Source organism: Ammodytes marinus (assembly GCF_949987685.1).
Source record: "Ammodytes marinus genome assembly, chromosome: 22".
Lineage (NCBI taxonomy): Eukaryota > Metazoa > Chordata > Actinopteri > Uranoscopiformes > Ammodytidae > Ammodytes > Ammodytes marinus.
Genome location: NC_137226.1, coordinates 12,341,075 through 12,359,839, shown reverse-complemented (window position 1 = coordinate 12,359,839; position 18,765 = coordinate 12,341,075). Strand labels below are relative to the sequence as shown.

General features: G+C 39.5%; 1 protein-coding gene across 1 annotated transcript in view; it reads right to left on the bottom strand.

Moving 5' to 3' along the window:
- tfec (transcription factor EC) overlaps window positions 1-18,765 on the bottom strand; it is a gene marked incomplete at both ends in the record, with an annotated part of 40,110 nt that overhangs the window by 6,238 nt on the left and 15,107 nt on the right. Inside the window, 2 exons of the mRNA XM_080051521.1 lie at window positions 519-620; window positions 1,385-1,630. Of these exons, the coding sequence (XP_079907647.1) occupies window positions 519-620; window positions 1,385-1,630 (348 nt within the window). The remainder of the gene's footprint in view (window positions 1-518; window positions 621-1,384; window positions 1,631-18,765) is intronic.

Genomic DNA, 18,765 nt, shown 5'->3' with positions numbered 1-18,765 from the left:
CTTCTCGTCTATGAATCCTACCAACAATAGTGCTCGCTCGTGGTCCCATTTCTACTTGGCTGTCTTTCCAATATTGGTTTTGGTTACGATAAATGTAGCTTCTTCAATCACATTGTCATAAAATATATAAACATCTGTCCACAAACATTGTTCTTTTTTTAACTTAATCTGAATTGTTGATCTTCTGGAGTAATGTGAGAAATGTTGCTAAGCCCCAATGAACTTTGACTCATCTCTAGACTTAAGCTGACCCATACTCAAACAGGTCCCCTATTTCCCAAGCTGATTGTCAAGCCGGCACCTAGATGTTTGGGTTGCAAGTCTGTTTTCAACTTAAAAAAATATAAAAATATATACTTTAGCATTAGGTAAACTTAACTGCAACAATGTGAGCAGGTTAAGAAAATAAAGTATGTGTTGCAGAAATCAATACAACAGACCTTCGAACTGTTGATCATCGGTCACATTGTGAATAGCCTTAGCATGTTAGCTGTTGCAAACGTGAGTTATATACTTACATTGCTTTGCATTAGGAGGTTAGACTCCATGCAATCCAAGCCTCCATCATTGAAACCGGATTCGAGACTGATTAGGTCATCAATAACTTCATCCATTTGAAACTAAAAGGAAACAAACATTGTTAGTGTATCATGGACAGACCGTCAATGCTTGTATACCAGCATTTCAAAACATGTCCAATCTTTTGAAATCTCAACATTCAAACCAAAATATACACAAAAAAAGGGGAGGGACTGTCAAATTCAATAACATGGCAAGTTCTCCACTGCCATGTCATAGGTCAGTTGGCGGGGGAAATCATGCTAAGTTCCCTCCTTCTAAAGGGTTCTCCCATCATAGACTGCATGCTTGAAGTTATTGATGAGCACATCAATGAGAGGGAGAGGGAGATCAATAATGGAATCACTTTGTTTGGATGATTAGCTGGAGCTATACTTTATGAAATTACAAAAACAATCCTGAGTTTTTACACATTACTCATATTTTTGAAATATATTAAACGTTTCTCTATTTCTCCAAACAAACTCTCAGCCATGATTATCTATCTGTTCATGACATTACTTAAGAGGGACTAAGTCAAAATTCTTACAAATGGCATAAAAAATGAAGACAGGTCTAAAAAAAATAGTTCCTTTGACAGGAATATGGAATGTTGTGTAATCTACCGAAATGACGACCCACACAGTGCAACCTGTATGAGAGCCATATCTGTTGTTCAAAATTGTTGTTCCATTGTCTCTTTATCCAGTCACCGCTTATAGGCTCAACTGCGCTTTTTTTCTCTCTATCAGTTCCATATATTCCGGATCACAATCATAATTCATTATAATAATTTTAGATGCTTTCTTTTCCCCCCCACACTCACCTCGCTGTCGTGATTGGCCATAGAGAGCAAAGTGACGGGGCTGTTGGGGTTGCTGCCGTCGCTGACCGAGGGCATGTGTCCGTTCCTCATGATAGGCAGCGTCTGGCCAGGTGTGTGCGGATGCTGAACGGTGTGGCCCTGCCCCGCCGAAGAGCCCAACTTGGAGCCCAGCGTCAGGTACTGCTTCACCTGCTGATTCTGGCTCTGGTGCAGGTGGAACTTTGAGTTCTCCAGGTGGCTGTGTACCTTGTAAAGCAAAACATACACAAGTTCAGTTAGTTGGCAGAACAGACAATCCACTTGTGTCTTCGGAGAGTTGAGTTTCTAACAACACTGGAAAAAAAAACGCTGAAGAAGAACATATGAGGTGATCAGAGCAGTTTTTGGTTTATGCTGAAAAGGTTATTCGACGGGGAAAGAATGGTTGAGAGTCCAAATTTTACTATTAGTCACTTATGACGAGCAATTTACAGACTTCTAGCAATACTGTATTTTGCTCAAGGCAACACTCCCATTCTAGTGAGTCATGTTTGACCTGTGGTACGTGTGGTAGCAAGTGTCTTTATGAGAATTAGGAGTTCCTCAAGTTAAGCCGATGTTTTCGTATACTGTAGATTTAAATTCATGTTCTGACTGGAAAATATGATCCACAGCAAAAGTATTTTCCCCTGCAGAAACTGAAGTTAAAATGACAAACAAAATGCAGAAGGTTTGGTCACTTCCACATTCCATTAATCTGCTTTAGTACATAATAAATAAATAAAAAAAACAGTAATACAACCCTTAGGAAATATAACAACTGTTCAACAAAACGCTTGAGTAATTCAGGATTTCTCCACATTTTTTAGTATTCTTACATTTGAAGCGCTGGTTGCGTCCCGCATCGTGAAGTAACCGCAGTCAGTTAAGTGTGGCATTCTCAGAAAACGCAGATAATCTTCTGATTGGTTAGTTGAGTTGCAGTTGTAGCAGCAGGTCAACTTTAGGAATCCAAGTCTGCTGCTGCTATCCTGCTGCTTTGCTGACTTCTCTCAGTGAGTGTCTATACTTCCAGGTCCCTCACCAATGTCTTTATAAAGGGTCCTAAGTGAACTAATTAGGCCCAAAGCTGGGGGTTAGCCTTTATGTTGCCTAGCATGATAATCACTTCAAACACCAGACTGTCAGATCACCCAGGGTTTGATCACTGCAGGATATCTGCCTTTGGCGTCTATCACTAATTCATTCGGACCGCCCTCTTCTGTCCGACTGACCAATCGGTGGACAGCTCCAAAAGTCTCTCTCTGCTGTCTGCTCCAGGGGTTGTGGCAGCACAAATGACCCTTGTTCACCAATGGGGGGGTTTTAAATAACTCTTCTAATGCCATTTTAACCAAGCCTTTTTTATGTATTAACTGATTTCAGTGTAGTGTAGATACTTTAGTTTTACCAGTTTCCCAGACAACAACTACAATAAAGGTACTTTAAAGTTATTTATTAGTGTAGTTTGAGGGCTATTTTTAGAGAGAACCTCTTGCCTGTAAAGTTCTAGTTTGCATACTGGTCTGAAGCTCATAAAGAAAATCATTGTTGTGTTTTGCTTAATTAGTTCATGGTCTATATTGTACCTATGGGCATACCTAACCTAATACATTGATTGTTAGCAGTGGTATCATATTCTATGATACTATCATTTGTTGATTATCATCTTGCCCTGTCTTTCACCCAGACTTCTTCTTATAAGTATTCTATTCACTGGTCAAAATCAAGTCCTATATGGGCTTGCCTGAAGTAATTATTTCCATGACTGAGGTCAGCTAATCAATTGGGAGAAAAAGAAAGTCAGATTAGCAAAAATGCTTGTGTAGGACTTTAGCAGGTTTGTATACACTATGTTCTTGGATTTTTTTGTCTTTTAACCATCTCTGCTTTCATATAAACACGTAACTTTTATAGCACTCTACAATAGCCCAAAAAGTCAAGTAAAATCACAAGTATTGGAAGCGAGACTGCAATTTTTAGAAAATAGTGGAAAAGAGTCAACAAGTCAACTAACTTACTCTGTACTATCTATTATTCAGCTATAATTTAATTAAATTATCTGAAATTAGCCACCATTAGCTGCTGGTCTTACCAGAACGTATTGGGATGCAGCAACAAAACAATTGCTGCAATTGATTAAATGCATAATTTGCTAAGAAAGTAGCCTATTCTGTTCTTCTAGGAACCATACAAGCCGTTATGGGTCAAATGTCCACTTGCAGAAAAAATACTCAAAGATAGGGATATATATATTCGGAATTGGACTTATACACCAAAACTCTGCAGCATTCAATTCTCCTAGTCAGCTAGACCAGCTGTCCTCATTCACCGCTCAACTACCTAACGAAGCACGGTCTCATCACAATACTCAACTTGTCAGTGGTGACTGAGAGCTCTTATCTGACTTCTCCAGGCTAAACAAGATGCCAGTTGTTAGCCAATCAACATTTTTTTCCACTACGGATTGCAGCAGTTGGGGATGCCAGGACTGCGACACACACACACAGCACATCTGCTTCGTGTGACGGCGGGTTTGTCCTGGTTTAACTTTGGCTTTCTCACTATACTGTAAATGCCGGAGACACGCTTGTTATCCACTTAAGGGAATCTGATTAGATTTGAGAGGTAATGGTGCTTCAGTCACCGAGGCCAACCCTGACAATGGCAGGCCTGTGCATGTGTGAAGAAGGGTTGGCTGAAAATTATCAATGCCCGCCATACACATGGGACAGGAAGGAGATAAGAATCTAATCAATCAAGGCTCCAGTTTAGGATTGTACCACCATACTGACTATTCTGATGGTTCAGACACACACAGCAGGCTTCTGGCACCTGCTACAACAACAGAGGCAGTGTTTGTGGTTAGCGGCAGAGAAGAGGTCACAGGTTCACTTTCCATGTGTACACACATTTTCAAAGTTATTCCTGACATGCAAACCCTACAGCAGATTATGCAAGCTAAAATCCCCAACGTACTTATAATATCAAAGCATTGGTATCAGTTAATGCATTTGAATGTTCTTCCTTTTCAAGACAGTTTCTTATAGTTTTGCGCGTGGCCACTAATGGATGCAGAAAAAAGTTTTATATGGCCTGTTAATTACAATGACGTTGGAATAACAAAATAATATCTTTACGCCTTGTCCTTGTACGTCCAGTGTCCAGTTAAAAGGCATAGACGTGTCGTTAGGAGATCAGCAGCTGCATCTCCTTAAATTCATCATCTTCATTATAGACCTATAAAACCACTTAACACAGCCAAACCAGACAACACCCTTATCCCCACTCATGTCCTTTTTTATCGTTTTCAATTAACTTGTCCAAACTCACTGACATCATTTGAGTACACTTTCAACACATGAATGCAGCAGGTTGATCATATCCAACAAACACTCTAGCATGCTCTACTGTGAAGGCACATCACCCATCATCACGGTTTCCCAGCAGTTGTATACAATATGTATCTTATTCATACTTGCAACGCCACATAATGGCAACTATATAGCATGTCAAAGCATTGCCCCTACAACAACCAAAGGTGAAAAGAAACATCCATATGTTGCATTCCTCGACATGTATTCCTAATTGAAAACAGAAAACTCTGCATTAAAAGATGCAAACACAATTTAAGATTACACACAGAGACATGCAATGTTATAACCTAAAGTCCAGTTCAATATATCCTTTCAAATCCTAATTTTCTTCACCCATTCTATGTTGTTTTAATAGCGCTGTGTATTACCTCCAAGTTAAAACAGGTGTACTTCTTTAGTCCCACTGAAATGCTGCACTCGCACAATGCCACTGTAATAGACCAGCTCAGTGCAGGTGTTTCTCCTAAACATGAAAAGCTCTTGCCTAACTGCAGTTTCAGTCTTGCCCAAGTTCTTCTTTCACTTCAGAAAAAAATCCATCCACTTATGAAACACCGGGCGATGGTGACACTGACTTGCTGTAAATGATGGACATAACCCAGTAGGAGGGTTGGATTCATTTCTGCAAAATGCCATATTTTACAACGTATTATTGACAATGTTTAATGAATGCAAAGTACCAATTTCCAGTTATCTTTCTTCCCCATATCAAATGTATGGGGGATACAATGGAAGTGGAACAAAAAACCCTTGTCAAACATGCATGCTAACTAATTTTTTTTGCTGAGCCTGCAGCTAACTAACCAGTAAATAGCTGTAACCACACACCCCGGACTGTGAAATGTGAGGGAAGATGAGACTGTGATAGCAAAAGTTGATCTCAAAATGTGCATTACACAGTGGCTATTCAGTTAGTCTGCTTTTCAAAAGGCATGCCCTTTTATAAAGCGCAGTCTGCAAACTGTGCGTGCAAACACAAACAAATGCAATTACACACACACTCAGACTTGACTATATTAGATCTTGTTTCCATTTTGACTCTGGCCTGCAGTCGAGACATCATTGATAGCCCCCCCTACCTGCAGAAGTTGGATTTCTGTCAAGGTGATCACTTTGACCACACAACAGCGACTCATGGCTCCCCAGAGAGATGCAGCGTCTCGCACCACAGGAGCTGCGCGGATTCATACAGAAGAACAAGTAACAACTGTCACGGCAACAGCTGTCTGCACTGAGACAGGGGGAGAAGAAGAAGAGGAAGAAGGAGAGAGGTGCTGCAGCCTCTTTCCTGAGCTTTTGCAGAAATATCGGAAAGGAAGCCATGACACATCACCTTATTTGGGGGTGCGCAATGGCTATATCCTGTGTGTGTGTGTATGTGTTAGTATGCTTGTGTGTTTTTGGTCAGGGAAAGGCCTGACAGAGGCAGAAATACAGATGACAGTTAAGGGGGTATGATTGTGTGTGTGTGTGTGTGTGTGTGTGTGTGTGTGTGTGTGTGTGTGTGTGTGTGTGTGTGTGTGTGTGTGTGTGTGTGTGTGTGTGTGTGTGGCTGTATAAGTTGACAGAATGTGAGTTGTTCCTGCTTGTGGATCACCACACTTTCCTTCCTGCAGAACATCCAGACCAGCTCAGCACATTCTCTATAGGTTATCTTCATGACACCAACTTCCCTTTGGAAGGCTTTTGAACCATCCAACTCCAGTCACAGATTCAACTAAAATGCACCAAAACATGTCCTCTGTGCCTTTTTTTTTTTACTAAAACACAAATGTACACTCACACAGAGTTGTTATCAAGTCCCATTCACAACATAGGTCAGTTCAGGACTTCCCAGAATGGCTCTTTTAGAGAATTCCTGGACAAAGCAAAAATGAATCTCCCCCTGTGGCCAACATTTGGATAATAAGAAGAATCAGCTAAATCAGAAGCCAAGAACGTCTAAGTACCAACTCTATCAGGACCAAAACGTTGGTTATGAATTGTTTATCCAACGCACCTGCATCTAAGTTTTCTGGAGATGTGAATACTCCTGTTAATAACTTCCAACTGTAAAATCTTTGCACAATGTCAACCCGCAAAAATATTAGCATCACGGCTAAAAATGCTAAGAAGATCATTTTAATTTTACTGTCCATATGGGTGGAAATTGTGCTATAATAATAAAGTTGCCTTTTCTTTTCCTTTCTTACTGATTGGTTTTCACAGAAAGGTTTTCCGCCCTACCTTATCACCATCTGTTCTGGACTGCAATAACATGACACATGTAAATGAATCCCTGATTTTAAGACTGTAGTGAAAACCAGGCTTGTCCGATGTCATGAACCATTTAGAGTTGATTCTGTAATGAATGCAAACAGTAGCTGATGTATTTTCTTCTGTTCTGATGCACCTAAATGAACACATCACAACATAAATATAAAAAGGCGAAACATGATTCAGTTAAATCAAGCCATTACAGCTTGTGTATTTTTAAAGAATCATTTTGACGACGTGATGCAAAACAAGCCTGTGTCTCCTCTCAGCTGTTAAATTGCAATTGGTCCCACACGTGTCCACGGTAGATGATTTCATTAGAGAATGCAAGCCCTGCTACTGTCTGTGCGGAAGAAGGAAAAAAAAAAGAATTTTCATTAAAACCAAACACACGAATAGCCTGTCTTAGTCAGCTGGATGAGTGAGCATTATTTATGCTGATGTGTGTCGAAATCATTTAGCAGCCATTTGAAGATCAACAAGACGCATACTCTGCATGTCTCTGCTGCGTCTCTTCGTGAGAGTGTGTCTGCCCACGTGTCTGTTGGTACCAGACAACACTGCGTTTTGTATTTCTTACAACTCCACTACAGTATTACCCACGTGTATATTTGTCTGCTTTTTTGTGTGTGTATTTGATGTCTGCTGCGCGTATATACACTATCAGATCTAGCCAAAATTCCTGGCTGGCCATTTTTGGCTCATCGCGGGGCAAGCCACAAGTGCTCACCTTTGTTAGTCCCTCCGCATGGCATGTTTTAAACATCAGGGACTTCCTGTAAGAGTTGGCCTGCTTCTGAGACAACACTTCAAAGTGCAGCGCCCACATCTGAGGACTGTTTTATCCTGCTAGAAAAGGAATGCATAATGGACACGGTACCACTGCACTTTTAATGATCCTCGTATGAATTAAATATTACAGCCATTTTAACAGGATTACATGTGAAACTGTGTGTGTGTGTGTGTGTGTGTGTGTGTGTGTGTGTGTGTGTGTGTGTGTGTGTGTGTGTGTGTGTGTGTGTGTGTGTGTGTGTGTGTGTGTGTGTGTGTGTGTGTGTGTGTGTGTGTGTGTGTGTGTGTGTGTGTGTGTGTGTGTGTGTGTGTGTGTGTGTGCTTGTGCATGAAATATTGAATTTGTGAAAATGGTCTGCCTCGACAGTGGTGTGAAATATAATTATAATTCATATTTTTAAAGTAAAGACGGAAACTGGCTGAGGTACCGGATGGAGTCTCGTGTTTCATGTTTGAGCTGCCGGAACACATAATACAAATAAAGATAATAACTTAAAGTAGTTAATCAGATGAAAAGTTCCATGATTGTTCATAAGACTACTCGGAAATGCAAATGCCAGTTTCTGTTGTATTTTCTTTAATCTAATAGTGTAGGTATTTTTTTATCAGAACAATTTTTTTTATCAGTGCTTAAGTTTTATTTAAGATATGTAGTGTTTTGTTAACCGTTACACTGTAAAAGTTAACACAAAGATAAATATGTGATGTGTATGAGTAGTAGGCCTACACAATGGAAATTCCAATAACACATAACACAGTAGTTTTTATTTTTGTTAGCGACTCATTTGTTTCAAATTTTTATAAACAAACATTATATAACATCGCAGCAGTTTCAGACTTCAGAATGTGTTTGTGTGTGTGTGTGTGTGTGTGTGTGTGTTTGTAGTAGGATGCAGATACAGTCTGTCTGTCCTCACCATCAATGCAGAGGAGATGTAATTAGCTGAAATTGGAATGATACAATTTATTACTACTAAATCAGTTAGAGCGCGTTATTCTTTGTAAGCGGTGAAAAGGAGCTTGTTCACTGGAGCACCTGGGAGATTGTAAAACCCTCTCTACACTCTGTAGTTTACTCTCATGCATCGCCGTAACACATGGTGAAGGCAACCACAGCCAGAATAAGGTTGGATATTTAAAGAGGATGTTCACTCTATCACTCTTTCCAACATTTCTTACTGTACATTGGCAAACCCACATCCACCACCGAGCCATGACATACTACGTATAAGGCCAAGTGCTCATTAGATAACACCAAGCCAGCAGACTTAAAGTCAGATGATGATATGTTCAAAAGTTGCATTGCATCATAGCAAACACAGACACACACAGTCAAGAAGCTACATTTACGCGAAAAAACTTGAAACTTTGTGTCTTGTCTGAACACACTTTTTTTGGACTTTAGTCAACTTTGCCAGAACATTATAGTAATGTCCTAGCCTGGAAATCCAGACCCTGCTATCTTGAACGATAGAGGGTCTGGCCACGATCAATAGTAATAAGGGGCGGCTCATACTTGTGCATTTCAAATGCCACTGCACACAATTGGATAGCACTACAACCAATCAGAGCAATGAACAAGGTGATAACTGTTTAGATTAAACTTTTGCCGTGGTTGGTCGGCAAAACAGGACATTCCTCTTACTTGCTAACGAAAGATGTGAGTGCCGTCTTCCAAATCGTAAAGGCTCGAGGCCAAAGCCAACAACATATCCGCAGCCATCTTTGATGTTTACTATCACGGCTTCGATGGTGCATGCACAGCACTGTCGTCATCCGGGGTTACGTCCGCCCCAGAGCACCATACATAGGGCTCTGGCCCGATAAAAAAAGATAGAACGATTTGATTGGTAGCTCAGGATTTCTTGACATATTAAATGAGCCTCAATGGAGAGTGCCCAGACCAACAGGCGCAGCAAATTTAATTTGCCAGCGCCTAGTGGCAGGTCTGGAAATGCCAGGCTAGTAATGTCCATAAAAAAAAAAAAATATCACCCTAAAATCGTAATTCCTTCAACTGAAGTTAAAATATTAAATCCCAAAATGTGGATTTACATTGATAAAAATAACACTGTCATACTGTATACTAAACAAAGGAAAGTGGCACCTAATTCAAAGGCAGGTCCGAACCGCAAGCAGAAAGCCACTGGTCAATACAGAGCCGAGGCTTGTGGGTAAACTGCTGTGAAGCGCGTTGTGGTCCTGAAAAGGGCACCTCATCCTTGACCCTCACTGTCCAGCGAGCTAGAACGGGATAGGCCGGTGCTTAGCGTTTGCCTCTGTGGATGATGTCAGAAGAGCTGTACTGTAGACAATTTTAATCTCTCACTTTGGCAGACATTGAAAGAAGCCCCCGGTGGGCTCCGACTGTAACCATGAAGATGAAGTCTTATTAAAATTATGCACTTGATTGATTGCAAGTCCAGTCCCCAGCTCACCAAGACTCAATGGGCCTCACCATTTTCCTTGCCCTATTAACAAAGCTTCCCTTAAAAAGAATGCATGTCAAATTCAGTCTAAATACACTCACTGTTTACTCCAGCTAAATGACGTGGTGAAAGATGCATCATGTCCTCCCACTGATTGTATATAATTTGTATTTTAGTTATACATGTGCATTATCTGATATGATGATGTAGGTTTAGTATATTACAACATAACAAATGTACTTCCAATGATGATCCAATGGTCTATAATTGCAGTCAACGTCAATGCTGGAAATGACAATTTAATTTAAAGAACATAATTCCATTATTTGAAGGGTTTGTTTGGTATAGACATGAGACATTAGCAAGTCTACGATGTAGTGGGGATAAGAAGGAATATGAGATAAGGAAACAGAGAGAGCGAGGGGTCAAGAAGGCAATAGATTCAGAGAGATGACCTCTAGTTCCTCGCATGCTATGAGCTTAGATCCAGTGTTTTGACTCTTTGTCCGCTATAGAAGAATATAACACATTCAGACGAGTAAGTTATTAGAGCCAGTAAAATGTCTGCCCTACACTGCATATGCTTTATTTTTTAAATGATGTCTCTAAGCGTCCGTGCAATTAAGTCAAAAACCATGGGTCTAAACCGACAAACTGTGCTCTTTTGTGAAACATTTCTCTTCCCTAACATGTTATACAATATTTAAGTAAAAGACAATATATATAAATTTACTGTAGGCCTATTGTTTTTTTATATTATCTCTAAAATACATAAAAAAGTGTAAAGTCTAGACAGAAGTAATTCTTTCCAAAACGATATCTATGGAAGCGATAACGGCACGTGTGTTAAATTGCCACAGCACAGTTTCTGATGAATATACTACATGACATATAAACTATACAGTATCTCACAAAAGTGAGTACACCCCTCATATTTCTTCAAATATTTCATTATATCTTTCCATGGGACAACACTGAAGAAATGACACTTTGATACAATGTAAAGTAGTCAGTGTACAGCTTGTAAAACAGTGTAATTTTACTGTCGCCTCAAAATAACTCGACACACAGCCATTAATGTCTAAACTGAAGGCAACAAAAGTGAGTACACCCCTAAGAAAAAATGTCCAAATTGGGCCCAAAGTGTCAATATTTTGTGTGGCCACCATTATTTTCCAGCACTACCTTAACCCTCTTGGGCATGGAGTTCACCAGAGCTTCACAGGTTCCCACTGGAATCCTCTTCCACTCATTCATGACAACATCACGGAGCTGGTCGATATTAGAGACCTTGCGCTCCTCCATCTCCCGTTTTAAGAAGCCCCAAAGATGCTCAATAGGGTTTAGGTCTGGGGACATGCTTGGCCAGTCCATCACCTTTACCCTCAGCTTCTTTAGCAAGCCACTGGTCGTCTTGGAGGTGTGTTTGGGGTCGTTATCATGTTGCAATACTGCCCTGTAGCCCAGTTTACGAAGGTTGAATGCACGTTTTCAGCGTCATACCAAGAGGTTGGCTTTGGAAAATTGACGTATGAGTGCTGCCAGCATTGCTGCAGGGCTTGAAGGGGTGGGGGGTCAACCTGTCAGTGCTCAGACCATACGCCGCACTCTGCATCATACTGGTCTGCATGGCTGTCGTCCGAGAAGGAAGCCTATTCTAAAGATGATGCAAAATAAAGCCCACAAATACTTTGCTGAAGACAAGCAGACTACGGACATGGATCACTGCAACCATGTCCTGTGGTCTGATGAGACCAAGATAAACTTATTTGGTTCAGATGGTGTTAAGAGTGTGTGGTAGCAACCAGGTGAGGAGTACAAAGACAAGTGTGTCTTGCCTAGAGTCAAGCATGGTGGTTGGAGTGTCATGGTCTGGGGCTGCATGAGTGCTGCCAGCACTGGGGATCTACAGTTCATTGAATACCAACATGTACTGTGACATACTGAAGCAGAACATGATCCCCTCCCTTCGTAAACTGGGCCGCAGGGCAGTATTGCAACATGATAACGACCCCAAACACACCTCCTAACGACCAGTGGCTTGCTAAAGAAGCTGAGGGTAAAGGTTATGGACTGGCCAAGCATGTCCCCAGACCTAAACCCTATTGAGCATCTTTGGGGCTTCTTAAAACAGGAGATGGAGGAGCGCAAGGTCTCCAGTATCCACCAGCTCCGTGATGTTGTCATGAATGAGGGGAAGAGGATTCCAGTGGCAACCTGTGAAGCTCTGGTGAACTCCATGCCCATGAGGGTTAAGGTAGTGCTGGAAAATAATGGTGGCCACACAAAATATTGACACTTTGGGCCCAATTTGGACATTTTAACTCAGGGGTGTACTCACTTTTGTAACCGGCAGTTTAGACATTAATGGCTCTGTGTCGAGTTATTTTGAGGGGACAGTAAATTTACACTGTTATATAAGCTGTACACACGCTACTTTACATTGTATCAAAGTGTCATTTATTCAGTGTTGTCCCATGAAAAGATATAATGAAATATTTGAAGAAATGTGAGGGGTGTACTCACTTTTGTGAGATACTGTATATATATTTGTAAATATGATCTGAATAGACTAAGATAATATGGCATAAATGAACTATCAAGACAGGCTCAATAAAGGCATAATTGAATATATATCCATCACTCCCCACTCAGTTAACTTGATCGTAGGGAAATTAAATAAGCAAGTGGTGCAAGCAGACAATTAAATGAACTTTGACCTTAAAATAACCAAACTATATGGTGTCTGCTGTTGACAAAGAGCTCTTTGTTGGCCCTTGTCAGCTTATAAAACTGGAGTTTACGTCTCACACTTAACATGAATGTCTTCCAGACTAGTTCTGATGTCACAAAATGATGTATGGGTGTACAAGTGAGACTGAAGATGAGCACACAGAAACTTTCCCCTTCAACAATAATAGCCTATCCAATAATGTAAGTGTGGGGATGTTATTTAATCCATCCAAGCTATTTAATTAAGTCCTGGGTAAACTGAGTTAGGCTTTGATATTCAAAGTCAATATAAATGTATAACAAACATGGTGAACAAGTGTTTGACATTGAAATAAACTGTAATTTTTTTGTCATAAGTCTCTGTCAACAGTACCAGCATTCCCCTTATTTTGTTGACATTATAGAACTTGAATTTTAATATACAAAAGCTGTATTTGTAATCATTCACTATTTCACTTTTCACTTAAGAATATGTAAGCCTAGAGAATTCTATTCAGGCCTATAATGGATGTATCTATTTTTAGACAAATTAGATACAAATTATCATTTCCTTTTAGCCAACTATTTCAACTGTTATTATCCATTAGGCTACTTTTATCAAATTATTGATAATATCTGTTGATTACTTTGATCAAAAATAGTTTATAAAAAAATTCTGCGTTAAGCTAACTATTTATATTGCTATCCATGCGTTTTAGCTAACTATATTTTCAGATATGTATTCATTACTTTAAGCTTTTTTTTTGTCTTTTACATTATGCTAAACATTTCAATAAATGACCCAACCCTTAGATTTCTATTTTTAAAGGCTTGTCCATTATTTTAGCTAAACAATTTAAATGTTAATTTAAGCTAACTATTTCAACTGTTTACTTTAAGCTCACTGCTGAGACTTGTGCTTGCATGCTAGCTTAACTATTTCTCCACATCAACATGTAATGATCAGTTGAAACTGCCAACTCAGTGTGTGAAAATGTTTTAATCAACAACCATAATTTCAATTTTATTTATTTTTTCCAACTTAATTGAGCTATTCAACAATTATTGGGAAATATTGGGAATTACTTTGCTAGTGAACAGGGAAAGATTTTGGGAACCTTGAACTTACTTTTTTCCCAATGCTTAACATCTGAGCTTTTTAAGCTCTACATGGCATCAAAAGGAGCATGATACTCTCTGTAACCAGCACCAAATGGCATTTTTGGGCTAAATTTGCAAGCCATGTTCCAAAGCTTTTGGTGGAGGTATATTGACTCCCCACCCCCTCTAACTTGATTGTTGGAAATTAAATAATGCAATAGCTGTTTAATGAGAACTAAGCAGAAAATTAAATCAACTCTGACCTTGCCAGAAATAATAATATGGTTTGTGCTGTGGACAAAGAGTTGTTTGTTTGTGCTCTTTGGCTATCTTTGTTCCACTGCCGTTTGAACGAGTAAAGCTACTGTGACCAAGGGAGCTCCTCTTCCCAGCATGAGAGAAAGACCAAGTATGAAAGTGAAGGGATTGAGAGTTAAAAGGCCAGAATAGCTGACCGTTCAGTTTTGATTCTGTACTGCATCCTGACTGTGTCATTACAACACAGTATGTGTGTATGTGCTTGAATCTTAAAATAAAAAGTGCACCTCACAACCTCTTACTGAGTATGGGAGAACATGGTAATTTGAGACACTTTTTACATTTGCTCCCCTCTGAGCGAGCTAAAATGATTTATCACTCAAATGTACTCAGAATTTATTCAAGAAAAAGGGCAGTGAAAATATGATTGTTTTAAAAAAAAGTTGTTGTGTCTCACTTTACCCCAGCTGTGGGGTAAACTGAAAAATCAAGGGGGTAAACTGAACCACTTACTTTTTACACTCTGAAACTACCATAACAATACAAATTGTAACAGTTAGAATCATGAGAGCTAGCTTGAAAACCAAATATTACAAAACTAATGTCGGACTAGTAACATAATCATGGGCTTTGGTCAATTAAGCAAAACATTTTTCTAAACACTTGAAAGTAACTCTGATCAAATACTACATATAATTCATATTCAATAATTCAAATTCAAATGACAGATAGAACCAGTTAGATTAAAACACAGTCTGGGGGTCAGAACACAGGATCCTTAGAGCCAACTAGTGTCTGGGGGTCAGAGCAAAGGACAATCAGAACCAGCTAGAACAGCCTGTGACTCAGAACAGGACTAGATCTAGCTGTCATTTTCCATATTTTGAGTCTTTTTTTCTGCATTTGTTTTATTGGGATCATTCATTGAATAAAGACATATTTCTTAGAGCCTATTGATGTTAAAGGTCACTCTCCTGTCCCCTACATACTGTACATACGTGCCAAACCATGCCCTTGCTGACACCCTTTCAACCATTCACCCACGGCCCACATTTTCTTTTGTCTTATTCAAACTAGTATCCTTGCTACCTCAAATATAATGGATTCATTACAAGAGGGCACATACCCTGTCTCACTTTACTTTTTATTTATTTAACCTTGATTTTTCCAGATAAAACATTAAGAACAGTTTCTTATTTACAATATTGATCTGGTCCAAGAGGCCCCACTAGGAATAAAGGCACAAATAACAAATACACAAGCATGAGTCACATTAGACAAATATATAACGGATATACAAATGTACAAAATAAAATAGAAAACACAAATGCACTAAAACTAGTCAGGGGACGGGTGCAAGTGCGTGTGTAAGCGAGCAGCAATAAACTCCACTACATTTGTCTGACTTCACCCCACTGCCACAATTTGAGAAAAAACTACCTCTCTCAGCAATTCAAGCTAATCTTCAGTTATCATCATCACATGGTTTCATATGTTGGTAGTTCATCAACATGTGTGATAGAAGTTGTTCTACCTGAATCAATTTGATTATGCACAACAATCGATTAAGTTGACAGCAAGAAAATGTACTTGTACATGCAAAAAAGACATTTTTGTGAAAGAAACATGATTACAACATCACCATGAGGTCCTCTCTTTCATGGCCAACGGGAAATGAGAGGGATTGAAAACATATATCTCACATGACCAAAAATTCCCCCGTCCTTCCCTACATGGCAAAGAAAAATCCACCTAACACTATAGAAATTATTGGATCATGCTACTCCACCAGCCTATATCTCTCTCTCTCTCTCTCTCTCTCTCTCTCTCTCTCTCTCTCTCTCTCTCTCTCTCTCTCTCTCTCTCTCATCACTCCCATTGCCAGTCTGGGCTAAATTGAGTAACAAGCTGTGCCTGAGATCAATTTATTTTCTCTATCATTTAGTTACTGCCAGTTCCGAGTTGTGTCGCAGTGTGCCAGTTCCTCCAATGCACATGCCAGCCAATTCAAAAACCTTTCCCCGAAAAAACTAAACAACCGCACCAATCAAGTCCGGACTGTTCCTTCACAAACTTTTACGCATGGAATTTAAACAACTTTGAGCCCAGAATAAATTGGACCTGCATGTTTTGAATCAATCCCCCAATGTAGATGAAGCAACAAGTCATCACGCCGTCAAATCATACAGTCATAAAAAGAAATTGTCTGACAGGTTTATTAATTTTGGTTGTACTTCTGATAGTAATAGTGGAAGCCTATGCATATGTCAGCCAGCAGCAATGTATTACCCTAAACCTTAACCCAGTATTTTTAAGTCCAGTAGGGGAAGGTGGGGTGATTTGTGCATTTTGGAAGTTGCAAAACCCCTTGTTTCTAGAAAACCGTGGAAGAAATTGGAAATGTGACCACATATTTAAGAAGAGCCATCCATTTGACTCATCCTGTAAAGAAGGGAGACACAAGGAATAAGATATAAGCACATTTAAGCTCAAAAAACTGTGTTTTGCCTTTCAAAGTAAAATTTCCATGATCAAGGTTTTTTGATTATTGTGTCTGAACAATTATAGACACGTTTGAAAACATTTGACACATGTTTTAGTGCTTTGGTATGCTACACTTTGAGTCTATATAGTTAGCACAATGTCAACCCTAAATTGCTGCATCATGCCTATTATCCAAAATTCTGGGGATGGGGTGATTTGTGCGCAAGGGCCTGGGTGAGTTATAAGTAAGTAAGTAAGTAAAATGTATTTATAAAAGCACATTTATGACAGTTTGCACTGTCCAAAGTGCTGTACATAGTGCATTCAGTAGGTAAACAATGAAGGTAAAATAACAATAACCAAAATAAAAGACGTAAAGCCCATACATCCACATAAACACAGATAGTAGTGCAGAGGTAAGTAAGTAGTGCAGAGGTTAATGGGGAGGAAACACCAGGGTGTACATATGGGTTTTGAGCCTTGATTTAAAGGCAGAAATGTAGGGGGAATCACATTTGTCAGGTGGCAGTTGGTTCCACAAGCACGGAGCAACTAGTGCAAAGTACATTTCTGAGAGTTGTGCCAGTGGCATGGCTGTATACGCTGGTCACCAAAAGAAAGTGATAGTCTACAGTAGCTCAGGAGAGAGTGACATCTCAATTCCACTTAACGACACCACTGATGAGAGTTCAGATGGCCAGAAAGATGATGATGGTGACTTTGTCATTGTGACACAATGACGCACAAATCACCCCACTACGTGGGGTGATTTGTGCGACAAGACAACTTTTTTTCCGAAAGCTATATTTCTTAAACAGTTTATTCCAGATCCAAAGTTTTTATTGCCAGGGATGCACAACATCCTGAAATATATGTACATATTTGAGTTGGAGACATAACTGTCAAGGCCTCACTTTAAAATCACTTTGAGTAAAAAGTTGCACAAATCACCCCACCTTCCCCTATATGAAATCTCAATTCAATGAAATTTGACGCATTTACGTCCAACTAGAGTATCACATAGAAGACCCCAAACATTTTACAAAACCCCAAGCCTTTCCCCAACATTAACTGTTTAAGTTGCCTAACCCTAACCCTAACCCTAACCATACCTTAACCTTATGGTATTCTCCATAACCACAACCTTTCCCTCAGCTTAACTATACCACAGTTGTCAAAGCAGGAATGATCGGAATATTGGCACCGGACATTACAAAAAGTTGTCATTGAACTTAATCCAAATTTTTGGAAGAATCGTTCAATATCTAAAGCCTTGTCTGGCAGTACTGTTAAGGACACACAACACAAAACCCCAGCCTCTCTTGTCAAAGTCATGGGCATTTTAAAGCTGTATTTGACTAAACCCAACTGGAGCGCTCACTCTCCTCTGCTCCCACCAGTGTCAATATCCAAGCATGCGTTGCATTTATGCGACTTATGCGTTGATAATGCACCCGCGAACTAAAACGAATGTTGCGTTACTGCTTTTTTTTCTCATCAGCGAACCAAAAAAGGAAAGGGAATCTTTGTAGTAATTCTGTGATTAATTTTCAAATATGATGCCTTTCATCTAAGTATGTGTTAAGTACGTACTTAACAGCCATTGGTCTCCATTCAGTTCAGCATGTTTTAGAAATTAGCTTACACAAACTTAAAGGTGCACTATGCAATTTGAGGGGAGGGGTATTTGTTTACATTTGCGGAGCCTGCAGTTAGTTTACAAAACATATTTTCTCTCCATGTCATTTTTAGTATTGCATTATTATATCATCATAAATAGAGACAAAATCATTTTGAGGCAGCTGGAAGCAAACGTAAGACAAGATTATGTTTGTGATCAAAATGTTTGGCTCTGTTGCTGTAAACACAACAGTGAAACAGTAAGTTTTCGGGCAGCTTTCTAACTTTATACTGTGTTCCAGAAATCTAATATTCCTGTGAGGAAAGTTTGTAA